Genomic DNA, 18,589 nt, shown 5'->3' on the forward strand with positions numbered 1-18,589 from the left:
CTTTAAAATGAAGCAGTAAAAACGTTTGTAAATACAGAGTGTCCAGAAAATATATAAACAGACAACTGCTCTGACTATGTGCTCCAGCTGGTCATTGAATTATATCCCACTATCTAGTAAATAGCTAAGATCATTCATCGGGAATGTTACCAGATATTGACCGATTTCAAACTTATTACTCGTAGTCCTCATCAATATACTATAGATGAGACATATTTGGATATCTATCTAGAGACATGTTTTAATATTGTTGAGATATATCCTACAAAGCACATGTGACATGTTCAAATATCATTGCTACCTACCTTAAGTCTACTGGCACATGTACCTACTGACACAAAGTGACCTATTATTCTGTAAATGCTATAAACTCATGACTGGTACCGCATTAGGTGGAACGTAAACTTTTAACTAATGATGCCCCCGCTGCCTCACAACACATTCTTACTCTTCTAATAACTGAAGACGTAGCTCTCTGAATAGTATCTGGTTCATCTCGTACGAATGCAGCTGCAGCCATAATATTTTGAATTAGCTCATCTCTGGTTTGTGGTTTATTTGAATACACTAGACTTTTCATGTGTCTCCAAACACAATAGTCAAGAGGCATTAGGTCTGGCGACCTCGGAGCCCAAAGTCAGGCCGCGCTCAGAGCGGTTAGCTCCACGAGGACTAGGTCTGCCCTTGTCCAGGAATGTGGAGACGCTCTAGAGTCATTGGCCAGACGAAGAAAGGTAGAGTTGGTTTGGGTCCCAGGCCATATGGGTATCCCTGGTAACGAGAGGGATGATCAACTAGCTCGTCTCAGATCTAGGAGACCTGGCCAGGGACCTGAACCAATCTTAGGTATTACACGAGGCAGCATAAATGGGGCCCTCAATCAATGGGCCTATCAAACTTTAGGTCAGAATTGGAGGAGAAATAGAGGATACAGGCAGGCCCATAATTTTATGGACCTAACAAATCCAAAACGAGATGGCTGCTGAGCCTTAGTCGAAGAGTCCTAAACCAAATGGTGGGGGTTCTGACAGGTCACTGCAGACTTAGGAGGCATTTAAGTTTAATAGGAATTAAGGAGGACTCTCTATGCCCGAAATGTGGAGAAGGAGAGGGCACCCCTGTCCACCTTCTGGGACATTGTGCAGCCTTTGGGAGAACAAGACATAAAGTCTTTGGTGCTAAAGAGCTGCAAGGAGTTGAGGTGAGAGGCCTTTCATGGACCAAAATCCTGGCGTTTATTAGGGCGTCGCCGTCGGGTAGGTTCGAGGAGGGTCAGAGGCAGAGAGTGGATAGGTGATGGGACGGCGGGGTAGGGAAAAAGGGCCCACTTGTGGCCTAATTGCCAGGCTGAGGCCGCCCCATTTTCTATTACAACTAGATATTCTCTCACATTTACACCAAAATGCGATCGTGCTGAACCTACATGTTAACTAATCTGAAGTGGAACATCCTCCATTAATCCTGGCAACACATTTTGGCCCAATAAGAAGGTTATTAAGAATATCACACCAAATATTCACCGAAAAGCGATGTTGATAATGCGTTTCACTGATTTTCAAGTGCCAATGAATGTGAATTTCTGGTATTCGTAATTCCATCTCTATTAATCGTGGCTTCATCCGTAAACATAATTTGTCCACAAAGCTGTGGGTGTGCAATCAACCAACGACAAAAGTCAACACGCCCTGCATAGTCTGCTGGTTGTAATTGTTGAACAGATTGTATGTGATATGGGTACAAACCAAAATTGTGTAATGTTGTGTCCACAATTTCATTCGACTAACATGACACGATTAGATATTCTTCGTATACTAGTAAAGGGACTATTTTCGATCACGTTAAGAATAGCTTCTTCTTGGGCAAGTTCTTGCTGCACGGGATGTTTTGAAGTAGCTTTACCTGTTTCTGTCAACTGACGATGCATGTTTATGAATATTCGCTTATTAGGAAACCTGCGATGATATTCCCGCACTGACGCTCTCGTATTTCCGTCACAGGTCACAATATTCGTAAATAAAGTGAATATCGGCATATTCTTTATTTGAAAACGTAGCCGTGTCAAATTAATCTTAAGAATACAACGTCAAAGAATGAACAATGTTACCATAACAATAAGGCATTTTCGACTTAAAATTGTCCAAGGAATACGACCTTAAGCTACGGCCATCGTCACTGTTTTTTTTTAGACTTTAATGGAATTGTGCATTTTGAATTTTTGCCTCAAGGTCAAACAGGGTACTAACAAGGCGTTTTACAACGGTTACGTGAAAAATTCGCAAAAAAGAGACCAGAGTTGTGGCGAGACAACTCATGGTTCTTGCACCATGACAATGCGTCCGCGCACTCAGCTTTGTCATTTCGTCAGTTTTCAAAAATCTGATTACTGCCCTCCCCCACCCTCCTTACTCGCCAGACCTGGCTCCTTGCATTTTTTTCTTATTTCCGAAATTAAAATTAGTAGGTACTGAATGATGACATCAAAGCAGATTCGTCACAGACTTTGAAGGCCGTTTCAAATGAAGTTATCCAGGACTGCTTGGCGAAATGGAACCACCGCTGGGAAAAGTGTGTAAATAGGGGATGGGAACACTTTGAAGGGGACAAGGACCAATAATATATAAAATTAATAATAAAGTTCTATTATTTTGTGAACAGACCTTGTATGCTATTAATATTTACCGACGAGAACTATAAAAGCTATTTACAAGATATTGCGGGTGTAGTAAATCAGTGCCAGCTGTGCATATAGCCTGTGGAGAAGTTGTTTCCTTGAATGTCATTAGTTAAATGGTTTATTGGCCTAGTGAATTAGCAGGTATATAAACCAGCAAACATAAATTAGTATGATGTTTAAACGTAGGTTACATTTTACTATTACCCTATATATTCTTATACATTTGGATACACCACTTTCTTGATCGTAGTGATATAGGTTTGTTTGCTTTACCCACGTCTATGTCTAAAAAATAAATTAATATCAGTATAGTACAATAGGGTTGTCGACCAAATTTCAAAACGTAGATAATATAATTCTACTCGTACTAACTAGTATGTATGCACAATTAGAGATTGAGAAATGCGTCAGAACAGTTTTAAAATAATGATTTAAAACTGATTTTTTTATAATATTTCAAAACGACTGTGACGTCATAAGGGGCACCTTGTAGTTAAATTATGTGTAAATGATTGCGTAAAGGAAAAAAATTGGAAGAAGAAGCTCTATCAACACTGTCAGTAGTGTCAGTCTGTCAGTGACACTGTCGCATAAAATATTTTCAAGTCTACGAGTTATTTTCCTTAATAGTCCAGTCATTATGGACATGGAACAGCCTGTTTCGGGAAAAAAATACTATTAGAAGTTTTTCTGCGGAATATTGTTCGGAAATGTGTTATAAATAAAATATCAAAAAATCAACTCGAGACTAGTTGGGAAACTTGCTAATAATTAGTGCAATTTTCATCGTAGACACTTGTAATTCAGGATTTTTTAGGTTTTTACACCCTTAATAAGTGATAAAAATTTTAGCCCGAAAGCTTCATTGGTTTGGAGTTGGCGGAATTTGTTATCTAAGAAGATGCTATTTTCAATTCATTTTTCCCAAGCTCACAGGCGTTGTAGAGTTTCGATCATTAGTTGTTTTTGTACCTAAATAGTTGTATTGACATATGCATTTACTGAGAATTTAGTTTTTCAAATTTAATTTGTTTAAAAATGACTGAAAAAATGTTGATATTTATTAAATTGTTAAGATAGGTAATTATTATAAAATAAAATAGTAACCTCTATACTTTAGTTTTCTTCGAATTTAAAAAAAATCGTTGTTGTAAGTTGATTAGAAGCTGAGATTTATATTTTTTTATTATTTAATCGCAGTGACCTTAATTATTAATATTAAGAGCCGAAATTTGGAAAGAGTATACATTAAGAGCTATATTTTCATGTCCTACATTAACATTAAGGTGAATTCAACTATTTAATTGCGAAAAAGAAGATAGCGGCGATGCGTTCTATTACTTGGTCTAGCGAACGAGTTGGGAGAGCGAGGCGGAGCATGCGCGCTTAACAATTTAATAAATATTAACATCAGTCATTTTTAAACAAATTTAATTTGAAAAATTAAATTGTCAGTAAATGCATATGTCAATACAACTATTTAGGTACAAAAACAAGTAATGATTGAAACCCTACAACGCCTGTGAGGAAAAATGAATTGAAAATAGCATCTTCTTAGATAGTAAATTCCGCCAACGCCAAGCTAATGAAGCTTTTGGGCTGAAATTTTTACCATTTATTAAGGGTGCAAAAAGCCTCAAACATCCTGAATTACAAGTGTCTGCGATGAAAATTGCATTAATTATTAGCAATTGAAAATAGCGGACATTTTCGACCATTTTTGAGCTCTTGCGCATAAACAAATTATCGGAATTTAATCGGACCTGTCTTATTTTACAGATTTATTTAATACCTACCTTTTTTGTATAAACCTTTTTTCTCTATAAATAACAGTTTTTTTACGCGAGTCAAAAAACCACTTTTCCATAATTTTGATCATTGTTTTAACAAAGTTTCCCAACTAGTCTCGAGTTGATTTTTTGATATTTTATTTATAACACATTTCCGAACAATATTCTGCAGAAAAACTTCTAATAGTTTTTTTTCCCCGAAAAAAAGCTATAATGACTGGCCTATAATTTTTGAATTCCTTTATTAAGTAAAATTATTATTTAGTAATAATCATTTAATATCTTCTCTTAGAATTAAAGCAGAATGTGTGAAACGGGATTTGTGAAAGCTACTTCGCAAATTTTACCGAAAATTTAAATTTTTATCATGAATTGAATTTTTAAAGAGGCGATCGTTTTAATATTTTCGAAATCAGAGGTATAAAAGCAGTCAAATAAGGATCAACATATTTAATGAATGATTTTATTGTGTTTATTTAGGTATAATATAAATAAAATAAATAAAAAATAATAATTTCATAATATAAAATACCTATGACAGCAGTCTATCAATTAAGAGTATTTGTGATATTATTAATTTCCTGATTGTAATGGATTCAACAAAATTTAAGTGTTGTTTTGTTCCACATTCCACATTCCACATAGCCAATTGCATTATCTCTATAAGACTCCCGAACTGCACTATAATTTTCCGTAAATAAATGCACTAGTGTCACTTTTGTTTATAAAGAGGAAACAAGGCAATAGGGTTTGATGGACAATTTAAACATATTTTCTTCTTCTTCAAAATTATGCAATAGGATCGCTTCTAGCTTCTTGTTCAATTGCCCCTTATGACGTCAGACTAGTGTTTACGTAACGCAAAAATTCATAAATGAATTTTACCACTAATTTGTCATATATTTAAAATTTTACTATATAGGCAGGTTCTTTTATATAAAATCTTTGTATCAACAACAATTTGTATATGGTTTGTTTTTATAGTCAACAACCCTATTATTTGACCTTTTATTGTTATTGTTTATTGATAGATAAATCAAACTTTAATCTGTGTAAAAATATACAAGGTATTTTGTTTAAAAAACATAAGTTTGTTTTGACACTTTGTCTATAAGTTTGGTCCGATACAAAATTCTGATGCTCTAGATAAATTCATAAGTAGAACGTTCTCAGAAATTTAGATGGAGCAAAATATAAGGAAACAAACTATATACGTACAGGGTGATTGGTCACCGTTACAAGAGAATGAAAGGTGCAAATAGAAAATAGCAATCAAGAATCTTTATGGCATGGCGTAGAAGTATTGGACTTAAAACTAATTTTGCATAATGCTTTTTTTTCTCAACAACTTTTATTGTGAAGTTTTCGGATTTATAGAAACAAATGATTTATAAGGTTTGATCACAAAGTAACGGGAATTGTTAATTTTCTCAGAAAATATTTTTTTAATCTTCAGTATTTATTTATCCCATCCCCTTCAAAGTAGTTCCCCTGTTATATTATACACTTATGCCAACGTAGTTTGCAGTGTGAGGAACATTGGTGGAACGCCTCTTCAAGTATCGTCTTGAGCACGGTTTGCGATTTTGCCATTATCTCGTCTATTGTTCAAAAACGTTGTTCTTTGAGTATCTTTTTGAATTTGGTAAATAGAAAATAGTTGCAGGGGTCGTGTCCGGAGAATAGGGTAGTTGCGGTTTTGCAAAAAACTGTTGGATAAAAAAGCGGTACAATTAAAAAAAACTCGTAGCTGTGACATACTATTGTCGCCAAAGACATTCTTCAACATTTTGAACGCTTTGCTGCATTTAATTATGCTTTTAACACAAAGTATCAGACAAACTTTGAAACGACAATTCGCTAACAAAAAATCACCAAAAACACTGAGATAAGTAGTACTCACTCGCTCGCTAAACACAATCTAAGCGTGGAAACTGCCTAAAAATTGACAGGTACGTTACTAGCAGTGTTAGCTATCAACACACAAAAAAAGAATCAATTCGATAGACAGAATACAACACGCCCAATTGAAAATTCCTGTTAATGTTTGTTCAAATCGCGTAAGTATGTTAATAATTACATTGAAAGTACTTTGTTTTGTACGGAATCGCTGTTAAAACCATGGACAAACTTGATGGAATCAGTTCTTTTCTCTATAAATATAATTATCATATTTTGAACGGAAAAATATATAGAAAAATTGGTGTTAAGAAAAATGAGGCACATGTAAAATAGACATCATATTGTTCTAAACAATACAACCATAATATTTATTAATTATGTATGGACAAATTAGAAAAAAATAATTTGTTTGCATTATTTGGGCTCTCAAAACTTTGTAACCTTAGTAATGCGGACTAGAATAGCCTAAAATGATATTCTGGGATAATGTATTATCTCTTACCATGAAGGGTTCCCATGTATCCCTTACCAATTTAGCTGAATATTTTTTATGTTCTAAAGGATCAGAAAACAAGAGATAAATATTTTTATCTGCGGGAAAACGTTCTACTGGGCTAAAAAACCACCCCTGAGTATCCCCAAAATCAGTTTTTTGAGAATATCTCTAATACGATTTGATAATTTTTTATGAAACCGACAAGAAATTATTTTGCATGACCTACCCCCTTGAAGTGTATCTTTGAAAAAACCAGTTCAGGAATCAATTTTAGTCAAAAAAGTTTATTTCCGCGGAAAAATGGCTATCAGAATTTTTATAAAGCCAAAAGTATGAAGAACAATCATTCCCAGACCTATAAAAATAAACTTAGTTTCCCAACGCCTATAAATTATTATCAGTTAGTTTTTTGAAAAATTCCACTGAGTTGTAGATATATTGTAAGAAATTGGAGTTTGGGGTGTATTTTGAGGGTAGTTGTCACCCCTACGACTTATAATTTGGTATACAGATAAGTTTATGTTTAGTAGAACATAACAGATCAAGAAAGGAGCAAAAAAGTTTGTCATGTTGAAAATAAAGTTATTTTATTATAAATGTGGCTTACCCCCTTGAAAAATATTGAAATTTCTAATTCATAATTCAATTTAGTGAAGAACAGAAATAATTTGGTGACTATTTGAGTTTTTAACGTTTTTGCAGGGCAAAACAAACGTAAAAAGGCATATTTACCCCTATAAAAATAAGGGATGCAACCCCCAGTGATTGAAATACTGCGCACAATATCGCATTTCAATGAAAGAGACAATAGATCAAAAAAGGAGCAGAAAAAGTTTGTCACATTGAAAATAATTTTCTTTTAGTATAATGGTATTTAGTATTTTTTGAAAAATACCGAAATACCTGTCAAATTTAAAATTCAATTTAATAAAAAATAAACACAATTTGGTGACTATCTGAGTTTTTTTAACATTTTAGCAGGTCAAAACAAACACAAAAAAGCATATGTACCGCTACAAAAAATAAGGGATGCAACTCCCAGGGATCAAAATACTGCGCATGATATCGTATTTCAACGCAAAATAATTCCTTGTCGGTTTTAGAAAAAATTATCAAATCATACTTACTAGAGATATTCCCAAAAAACTGATTTTGGTGATAAACTTTGGGCGGTGAATTTCACCCGCTTAGAACGTTTTTCCGCAGATAAAAACCATACATATCTCTTGTTTTTTTATCCTCTACAACATATCAAGGTTTCAGAGAAATTGTTAAGGGATACTTGGGAACCCTTCCTTGTTAATTCTTTACCTACTTGTACTTCGCGTCTTATACTGTTATTGGATTAGGTATAAATTAACTAAATATCTATTAAACAACACTATGACTACATTTATTTTTCATATATCTTTAAATCACATATTCCTAATTCATTTAGTAAGTGTATTATCTAAGTAAGAAAATAATTGACAACATATTCACAACAAAATTCAATAACTTAATAAGAATATGATATAAACTTTATGTCGGCCTACTCAATACAAAAACGAGTCACAAAACTAATAAATTTTACTTCACAAATTCTTATATCTTAAAAAAGAAGTTACATAAAGCCTCTACTCTCTCTTCCGTCATATTAATGTAATTCAACTCATTCTTTTGAAGTTTCGCCACGAACTCGTCTACGGTTTCGTTTGTAATTTCTAATCCGTACTCCATTATCGCGTATCTCGTATTTGGCAAGTCGAGGGCAATCAGAAGGGGAATGACGTCGTCTAGACCTATAAGGTCCCTTAAGATGTCTGACAGCTCGCTGTCCACACCGACGAAGAATTGCAGGAAGGTGTCGTCTTCAGAATCCAGGAAATAACCCTCTTGGACACAACTCAGACTTATGTTGTGCGTTTTGTAGTAACTCTCTGCAGTTGGTAGTAAAACAGACTCTGCAAATTGAACTTCCGTGTCTTCGCCATCTGAAAAATATCGATATATAAGATTAATAATTGGAAAAGTAATAAATAGAATTTCCAAAATATCTTTGAACACGATTGATTTACTGAGGTACATTTTTCTAATTATTATAGCTATACAGAGAAAAAATTAAGGAGCTGAATCCTCGTTGAAGACTAACAACAAGGATTCATTCAACAATTTAAGTTTTTTAATAACCTACAGGATTATCATAAAACCTATTTATAAAACTATTGACAAATCTACATTTATGTGGCAGTATCATAGGATGTAATAAAACCAAAAAAAGGGTCAAAAGAACGATCTTCAGGAGGTTGTCAAAACTAAAAGCTTAAAACTGTTACAAAACTTATTTCTGTTTTCGGGGAATTTACTTTTCAATTCTTAAATATTAAACAGGTGTCTTGTACACTAAAATTGTTAAATGGTCAAAACTAAGGTAAGCTGAATATGCTTCGTTTAACACTAACATGGTCAGGAGTCACATTATACAGGGTGGTCGCGACGTAATGGGCCAAAATTCATGGGTAGATTCCCCAAGTAAAAATATTGCGATTTAGCCGAACTTACCTTAGTCCAAAAGTTGATAGTTAAAGAGATACAGGGTGTTAAATGTAAAATATTATTTCAGTTTTTTATAATTTATTCCTTAACAAATGCAAATATCCTCACAAATTTTTGGGGATTAGAGTTCGTTGAGTAGAGGAATTGAAATCTGTTCACATTTTGGTTAAAGTTCATAGAGGGCGCTAGCTGCAGTAGATTGAATGTGTTAAAAACGACATAACTTTTTTGTGCTTTAAGGTATCTCATCTTTGGTTACAAATTCTTATTTTCCAACTTTTTTTACACAAAAAAGGTATACTTTATTAAAGTAGCTATCTCGCACCGTTTTCGAGATATTTGGCTTTGAAACTTCCAATACTAATAGTTGAAATAATTAAAATAATTTAGAAATGTCAAAAACAAGGGTTTATTTAGAATTAAGAATTGTAATGAACAGTAAAATAGTAAACATTAGTAAAAAAATATTCTAAAGAATTACCATTGTCAAGATCATAAACTAAATGCATATGGTCATTTGGGCATTAATATAATGTAATCTGCATATTACACAAAGGCAATCTCATTAAGCATTACTAACAACTATAATTATCTGACAACCGTACATTTTCGTTTCAATGCAGATCAGAATGTGTATCGTAACATTTACTTCTTGCTAAAAAACTATTATATTTACGAAAAAATAGAAGAGATCAAATTTGATTCAAATAAATCATGCTACCTAAAACAAGTTTTAAGTGATGTGACTTGTAGGAATGGTTACTTCCACCCCTTACAACCGAAGACGATCGAATTATCCGGTAAATATCTTTTTGATAGCAGGAAAAATGTATGCAATTACACCTCTATCACTTTTTCAATGTTTCAGGAAAAATTAAAATTAAAATTTTCTCTCCCCATTTGAAAGGTCATAGATTCACATATAGGGGGCGGATAGATTTTTTTACGTGAAAACTCCTTAATTTGTAACAAGGAATTGCCTCCTTAATATTTTTGTATTTATTTATTAACATAAAAATGCAAAATATCTACAGGATGATTCACTATATTTTGATCCTCCTTTAACTTTTTTGTTTTAAGAGATATAAAATAATGTAAAATACAAAAGTTGCACGATTTTTTATGAATTTTTCGAAAATGACATTTGAGAAACAAATGAAGTCCAAAGAAAATGGCGGCGGATGTTAACTTTGTTAATTTAAATGGAACACTCTGTATATTTTTACATATTTGGATAGAACGTTCCCTGTCGAGCATAGTTATGTAGAGTTTGTTGGGTCCATCTCTAACAATAAGCGAGATACTATTAAAAAAAGGAAATAATGTTTTTTATTAAGAAAATAAGATATCTTGCAATTGTTATACCTCTTTCAGGCACTTCTGCCTTTTTTCTAATTACGTAAGGATTTACAGATTTGGTTGTAATATATTTTCACATGCGGACATTCATATGATCCAAAAAGGCGTATATGTATTCTAACTAAATCTCACTAATTAGGACGTGAGAGGCCTAATTACTCATGGACAATGTTATATGGTAGGCCGTGACAGTGACAGGTAATGTCATGATAAAATTGCTATTGATTGACAATTTGTATTATTATTTAATTAAAATAGGTTACAGAGCAGTAGAAAATTGAAATATTATTAGGAATTAAAATAAAGTATGTATTTGAATTCCCAATAATATTTCTACTTCTGTGTAACCTATTTTAATTAAAATATAATACAAACTGTCGATCAATAACAATGTTGTCATGACATTACCTGTCACTGTCACGACCTACCATATAACATTGTTCATGAGTAATTAGACCTCTCACGGCCTAATTAGTGATATTTACTTAAAATACCTATACGCATTTTGAACCATATCAATGTAAGAAATGTCAAAATATAGTACAACTAAATCTGTAAATCCTTACTTAATTGGAAAAAAGGCAGAAATGCCTGAAAGAGGTCTAACAATTACAAGATATCTTATTTTCTTAATAAAAAACCTTCTTTTCTTTTTTAATAGTATCTCGCTTATTGTTAGAGATAAACCCAACAAACCCTATTTGATTATACTAGACAAAGAACGTTCTATCCAAATATGTAAAAATATACAGTGTGTTCCATTTAAATTAACAAAGCGTTCATTTTGTTTGGACTTCATTTGTTCTTCAAATGTCATTTTCGAAAAATTCATAAAAAATCGTGCATCTTTTGTATTTCACATTTTTTTATATCTCTTAAATCAAAAATGTTAATGGGGGGTCAAAATATAGTGAATCACCCTGTGATTATAATTACAGAGTTTTCATGTCTAGGTACATGATATTTAAAATCGTATTTCCAGACATTCGTTCACAGAACATTTTGTTGTTATTTTGGCCACCCCAATTCAAATATTAACTTGTTTAATTAATCTTGAAACATCCTGTATATTTCATTAGTTAAACTTCCTATAATGGAACACACAAGACACAAATTCCATATGTCATTGCAAACATCTGCTCAGTTACGAAAATTTTGCCACAAATTCAAGGATTTTCTTGAGATAATCGACTGAATTTAATATCTTATCGTATCTTATCAAAGTTTATACGTTTCTAGAACACCCTGTATATGTGTATGCAATACCTATACCCAATATTTGGTCTTTTTTAACGTTTGGTGTGAACTTTTAAAAGATTACACATTACAAATTCTTATTTATTTTGTATTAGCTTCACGTTCGTGGTGGTCATGGATTATTACTGTGAAACAGGTGACAAATACAAACGCTGTCAGTGACAATTAAGACAGGTTATGTCATATACGTGCATCATCTGTTTAATGGTCATGATCACCATCCATGGCCACCGCAACAAGGTTGAGAACTAGTTGGAATTTTATATCAAGCAACCAAACATACATCTCTACCACTAACGATTTTGCGTTATAAAATAAATAGCAAAGATAATGTATTTATTTAGATAATAATTATATTATCGTATAGAATACAGAGTGAGTTAAATTTGATGAGATTTCAGTGTATGTACTTAAGAAATTATTGAAAATAGAGAAATCTGTTAGTCGATTTTCAAGACAAATTCACTGAATTTTACATCAGATACTCCATAAATAAAGAAACTTATATACAGGGTGTCTGATGAAAGATAGACCACATTTCACACTAAATTCTACGATGGAAATTAATGGGAGCAGTTTATACAAAAATGTGTCGATAAATATTTTCCAAGATAGATGGTACTGGCATAAAAAAACTGAATTTTAATTTTTCGAAAACCTATTTTTTTTCTAATTTTAATATTTTGTACCCTCATATTCAGGTACAGTTTGAGTTGAATCCAGTGGCGTACAAGTGTCTTTAAAGGGTACCATTTATTAAATCAATGACATATACATCTGACTAAAACAAAAAATATGTTTCTTTCATGTCTGTTATTATCTGGCCATATCTTTATTATCAACAGTGTAACACTTAAAAAGCATTTCATTTATTTGAAGTAATATAAGTGTGATTGAAAATTTAAAAAAATAAATATCGCTCTATAACTCGAAAACAAATCAAGATGACTCATATCTGTCGGAATAATATTATCTGTTTTATACTGTCTCTTTAGCAGTACTTCTCTAAGGTAGGTACCCTAAAATTCCATCGAATTTGACTCACTGTCTACGCCTTTGAGAACTGTTAATTATTATCTATTGTTTCATCTGAACTTCAACCTTTCTCTGAGTCAATTTAGTGTTGTTTATGTGATGTTCCATCCTCTAGTCTGAGTTTAAATATGAACCTCCACATTCTTATAAAAGTTAAATAGGGGCAAGAACCGTATCCACTACATCGAATAGTACTATTTTTATAAGCTTGGCAACAGTGTTCAGTGTAATTCACACATTCAGATTAGGATGGAATAAAAATATAAACAAAGGTAAAGCTAGAACAATTTTGCCGGTAACTTTTTGTAGAGGTATATATTTTTAGTACTTATTAGAATTAGCTTACTATTACTTATCAGTCAGTTATCAGTTGATTTTATTGACAAATCTTGTGTCTGTGATATATAATAAAGCAAAGTGGTGAATGTAAACTGTATTTGTGGTCCATAATGTGTCAGTTTTATAAACGGAAGGACCTCTACCAGTGTGATTGCAATTGAAAGTAAGTATTCCTTATAGTTATACTTATGGAACATTCCATGTCAAATCACAGAGGTCGCGACCTAACTATTTTAAATTTTCCTGCTTTTTTGGTATTATTTAGTACCCATTTAGAGTAGCTTTCACGAATTTTTTCAAATTTTTATTTCATCGCCTCAAGAATTTATGTGCATTTGAATATTTTGTGTAAAAAATTTTAAAATAGGTACCTGTAACTTGGCAAAAACTAAAGACAACATAAACTTTTTTTTCATTTTGTTCGTTTTGAGATGTAGCTTTATAAAAAAAATTTAAAAATAATATATTTTTAGTTTTCTGTTATGTTTTTTTATTTTTAAACCAAAAAGTGCTTTTTGAAGAGGAGTGGCGTTTTTTCTCAAAAAAATCGTTCTTCAATATTCAAATTTTTGAGACAGGTCCTAGAGTAAGATCTCTTTTTATTCTTTTTTTTTCGAATTAATTTTTTTTGTATTTTAATATTTTACAGATAATGTACGCTATTAAACCAAATTTTATTATAGAAATACCAAAATCGTGATGACTAAGAATACCGTATTTTAAAAACTACTTCTACTAATATTATCATTATTAAATATTTAAATTATAATTAACTAAACATTTCGATTTCTTTTTTCGATACTAAAAAGTTTATTTTGCACAATGCCATGTTACATTTTTAACCAATTGTATTTAGTAAAAACATTTATATGTAGATAAGTTAACTACGAAATAAAAAAAAAACAACTTCTAGAACACTTGACGGATTCTTTTTCTGTAGTATTCCATTAAATATTCACGTCAGTAACGTAATCCAAGCGCCTTCGAAGGATTTGACTCCAGAAGTTGTTAATTCTCTCATATTTATTGTTTTAATGCGACTCTTGGTTTTTCTAGTTTTGTTCTTTTCTTCTAATAGTTGACAATAAATATGTATTTTGCAACAATAATTATTTTTCTGTTATTTTCGCGAAACAGATTTTTTTAGTGCAGGATTCAAATATCTTCATACGTAAGACAGTGCATTTTTTATGGAAGTGACACAAGTATTCATGCATACTAAAATAATACGCCAATAGACTAGACACTATTAATTTTAAATTATTTGTTACCGATACTCTGGTATCATTTTGTGCTCCTTCGTTTAAATACACCCTGTATAATAAAATATGATTTAATAGCGTACTTTATTTGTAAAAAATTAAAATAAAAAAATATTTAATTCGAAAAAAAATTGAATGAGAAAAGATCCCACTGTAGGACCTGTCTAATAAACTGGCATATTGAAAGACGATTTTTTTAATAAGTTTTGAAACGCCGATGTCTTTTCTTAAAACCTACACAGAGGCATTTTCTACAACTGATAAAAATTAAATTAATTTAGTTTTTAAAGATTTACTTATTTATTTTTTCATTGCCCAACAGATTACTCCAACATTTTAAACCTATAAATGCAGAAATAATAATTTTCTTCAATTGAAGTGTGTGATGCAGTAATGCGTATTTTTTATTTGTCTGATAATTTCACTCTGATTTGTGGTTAGGCAGAAATAGTATAATAAGAATATCCCTTAACTTTTAACTTTTGGCACAAAGATATCGTTAGTTTTTTTCACAGGTGCAAAAATATCAATAAACAAGGAAAAAACTTAAACTATACTACAAGTAAGGCAAAAAAATTAAAAATCTATCATAAATAACTTGATTACTAATAGCGCATAAAGTCGTCTGGTCGACTCTGTCGAGTGGTGTGACGTCACAAATGCTCTGCTAATGGGTTAGACAGTTTCAAATATTTTACAAATTAGAGAGGACTCTGCACGGTCTGAAATTGTGGTAAGTTCTTGGTTTTGTGTTACTGACCAAAAATCAAAACTTTTCTACTTATAGCAGTCTAATTGTAAGTCAGCTCTGCTGATGTTGGCTGCAAACTAGTACGAATAGAATATTGCAATAAAAACAATAACTTTTGTGAAATGTTTATAGAAGAAATTAATCGGATGACTTCTAAAAGTTGTTAAATAACATTTTTAACATGTGCCAAATACCAAACTGGACGAATTGGCCGTTGGCAATAGTAAAGCGTAGATTGCGTGATAATTGTAGTAAGTATCAATAAGTGAATTGGATAATCAATCTTATGGTCCAAAAAATATTTGGTGCTGATTTTAGAGCCAGAATGACCTAGATTTTAATATGAGATTGTTTATTCTCGCCTTCTTTCTTCTCCATCTTTTGAAAGATTAATAGATGGGGCTTCGGGTTTGGAACCGGTACAGCGGCTAGTTTGGTATTTGGCACATGTCAAAAATGTTAATTAGCAACTTTTAGAAGTCTTCGGATTAATTTTTTCTAAAAACATTTTACAAAAGTTACTGTTTTTATTGCAATATTCCACTCATACCTACTAATTTGCAGCCATCATCGGCAGAACTGACTCAGACAGCTATAAGTAGGAAAGAATTGATTTTCGGGTCCAGATATTTTGAAGACAGTAAAATAAAACCAACAACTTCAGCGAATTTGACCGAGCCCACATTTTCATAAAGGGTCCTTTGTCATGGTTAACATAAAAGCTATCCACCTGAGTTTTTCACCGTATATTGAGGTGGTTATAAAATGGCTTATGAAAACCGTAAAATCAAGTTGTAAATTAAATATTACCGAAAGAACCCATTATTCCTTATAATCCTTGTCGGCATTATATTTTACTGCATACTTACCAACAAATAACACAACTGCTGGATAATCGTGCAAACTTGTCAAAAACCTGTCTGTCAAAATGTTCACCGGCTTTGGTTTCCAAGGAAAGTTCTAAAAAGAATATCACATTATTGAAAATATAAAATCTGTTCAAAAAATAAAACATCTACCTGAGGGGATGGCGTAATATTACTTTATAGGTAACACTACCAAGCTTAATAATAATTTTTAGCTGTATTTACCTGTACTAATGGGTCGTCCGCCAACTCCGTCCTAGCGTCCCTTGTAATAATGTGTCCATTATTGTCTAAAAGCAGCAGGGTTGGAATTCCTCTGATGCCGTACAATTCGGCAAGTTCTGCTCTTACCGCAGTCTGTTGAAATGGGACTGACAACCATGGCATTGTTTCGGTGTAGGCTCTGTATGACTCGGCACTCCTAGAAGTTATGAACAATTACAAAAAAAACAAACAAAATAGAAACGATAGGGTCACCCCTATAGGTCGTTAACGTAGTTTTAACAACATCATCAGGATAAATAAGATATTTTCCATTATTTTTTTTTAACTATATTCCATACTATTAACTACCATATCTTTATTTTAAGGGAATTAAAATAATTCAAACTAATTAAAAAAACTCAAAAGAGTTCTATCAAATGAAATCAAACAATGTTCTTCCATACCAAAAATGTAGGCTGGAAAAGATATTTAACGCCACAGGGAAGGTTCCTGAATTGATATGGCAAGGAACAGCTACTCTATGGGCTATATGCTCCAACTAGCATTGAATTATACTGGCAATATCTGGTATACACTGTGGAATAAGTTCAGTATCTCAATTATTGTGCATATTCATAAAAAATCCCGAGACACGGCGATTTTTGATTTTGAAATGACATCCCGCAACGTAAAAATTTCATGGCTAAATTCGACCCTGTTGAGTGGCAGTTGCAACCCCTAAACTTTTAAATGGGAAATAAGGGCTTGTGATTCCTCATTTGAATGATCTTTTCATTCTCTATTCAAAAATACTATGGTTTTAACATTTATTGCAAAAATGAACGGTCTGATTTATGAAATTTGTTAGGTACAACAAATAGAAATATAAAAACTTGCGTTTTGTTCTTACAGGCTAGCAAAAACAATTTCAGTGTTCTTTTTCAGATTTCTTGCATTGCCAGTTTTATTGAAAACGCCGTAGCTACTTGCTATTTCATTGACAGCAATAAATAGTTGTTGTTAGTTGTGTTTGTTAACTGCAATTCCTAAACATGGATTATTTAGCAGAAATGCATAAAATATAATTATACAGATGGTTGGTTTCGTGATTTGCCACCGATATCCCAAGGTACAATTCGCAAAATTGAAAAGCAGTTTCGCGGAAATGGACATGTACGGCAGATAAAAAAGGTATCAAATTAGATGTACAGGGTGTCTCAAACTCTATAGTATGGGCCTCTATTTAAATAAAATTTGGGACACGTAGTATTATCTTTGGGATTTGACAGAAACGACTAATGACATCATCAATTATATTTTTTCCAAAACCATACCGATGTTTTTTGTCTGATCACTTTTATTACAGAAATTTTTCAGTATTACTTCCTATTTAAAAATTAATAAGCAACATCGTCCTAAAGAATCTCAAAAGAAATACCACCTAAAAATCACATTAGCGGTGAAAGAATCAAGTAGTCATTGGAAAATAATGGAATGTTAGTTATTTAAAGTGCATAAATGTCATCAAAAATAAATAAAAGGATTAAACTCGATAATTCTTTAATACAGTTAAAACAAAAGATGATGATAACAATAACTAAACTTAAAAAATGAGGCAAACGCTTTCATACTACATACATATCTATTTTCTATATGACCTCTTCTCATTTCAAGACACATATCCAATCTTCGCCTGACTTCTTTATGGGCTGCGTTTATTAACATGTCGCCAGTTAACTCATTACAAGCGTTTGTGATTTTTTCTTTCAAATTATTAATATCTCCCGAAGGTGTTTTGTAAACCTTATTTTTAAAACCCTCCATAAAAAAATCGAGGGTTGTTAGATCTAGTGACTCCGGATCACTGAATAGGTCTATTAAGGTTCGCGCGCACTAGACCGGCCCGGCCGGCAACGGAACGCACCGCTACGGAACGCGAAATTATTTTTACATGGTACGTAAAGGAAACCGCGCGTACTTCTCGGCAACGGACAGCAACGCCGCGACCAGTCGTCGGCGGAAATCTCGGGCGAGAATACTTTTGCCGTTAGTTCGTTGTGTTTCGTCGTGGAGTGAAGTAGTGGGCGCTTTGTATTTCGACGAAAAGGACGCCGTTGGT

General features: G+C 32.4%; 2 protein-coding genes across 2 annotated transcripts in view; one reads left to right on the plus strand and one right to left on the minus strand.

The window, feature by feature from the left end:
* Positions 1-8,371: 8,371 nt before the first annotated feature.
* LOC108917169 (nucleoredoxin-like) overlaps positions 8,372-18,589 on the minus strand; it is a 118,108-nt gene continuing 107,890 nt past the window's right edge. Inside the window, exons 6-8 of the mRNA XM_018723654.1 lie at positions 16,492-16,687; positions 16,270-16,360; positions 8,372-8,835 (exon numbers count right to left, since the gene is read on the minus strand). Coding sequence (XP_018579170.1) covers positions 8,447-8,835; positions 16,270-16,360; positions 16,492-16,687 — 676 coding nt within the window. The 3' untranslated portion in view covers positions 8,372-8,446. The remainder of the gene's footprint in view (positions 8,836-16,269; positions 16,361-16,491; positions 16,688-18,589) is intronic.
* The window catches only part of LOC108917168 (ATP-binding cassette sub-family A member 5), a 257,109-nt gene continuing 251,830 nt past the window's right edge, over positions 13,311-18,589 (plus strand). The window contains exon 1 of the mRNA XM_018723650.1: positions 13,311-13,550. The gene's annotated coding sequence lies outside the window, so the exon portion shown is untranslated. The remainder of the gene's footprint in view (positions 13,551-18,589) is intronic.

This window comes from Anoplophora glabripennis, unplaced genomic scaffold, assembly GCF_000390285.2.
Source record: "Anoplophora glabripennis isolate ALB-LARVAE unplaced genomic scaffold, Agla_2.0 scaffold79, whole genome shotgun sequence".
NCBI classification, from domain to species: domain Eukaryota; kingdom Metazoa; phylum Arthropoda; class Insecta; order Coleoptera; family Cerambycidae; genus Anoplophora; species Anoplophora glabripennis.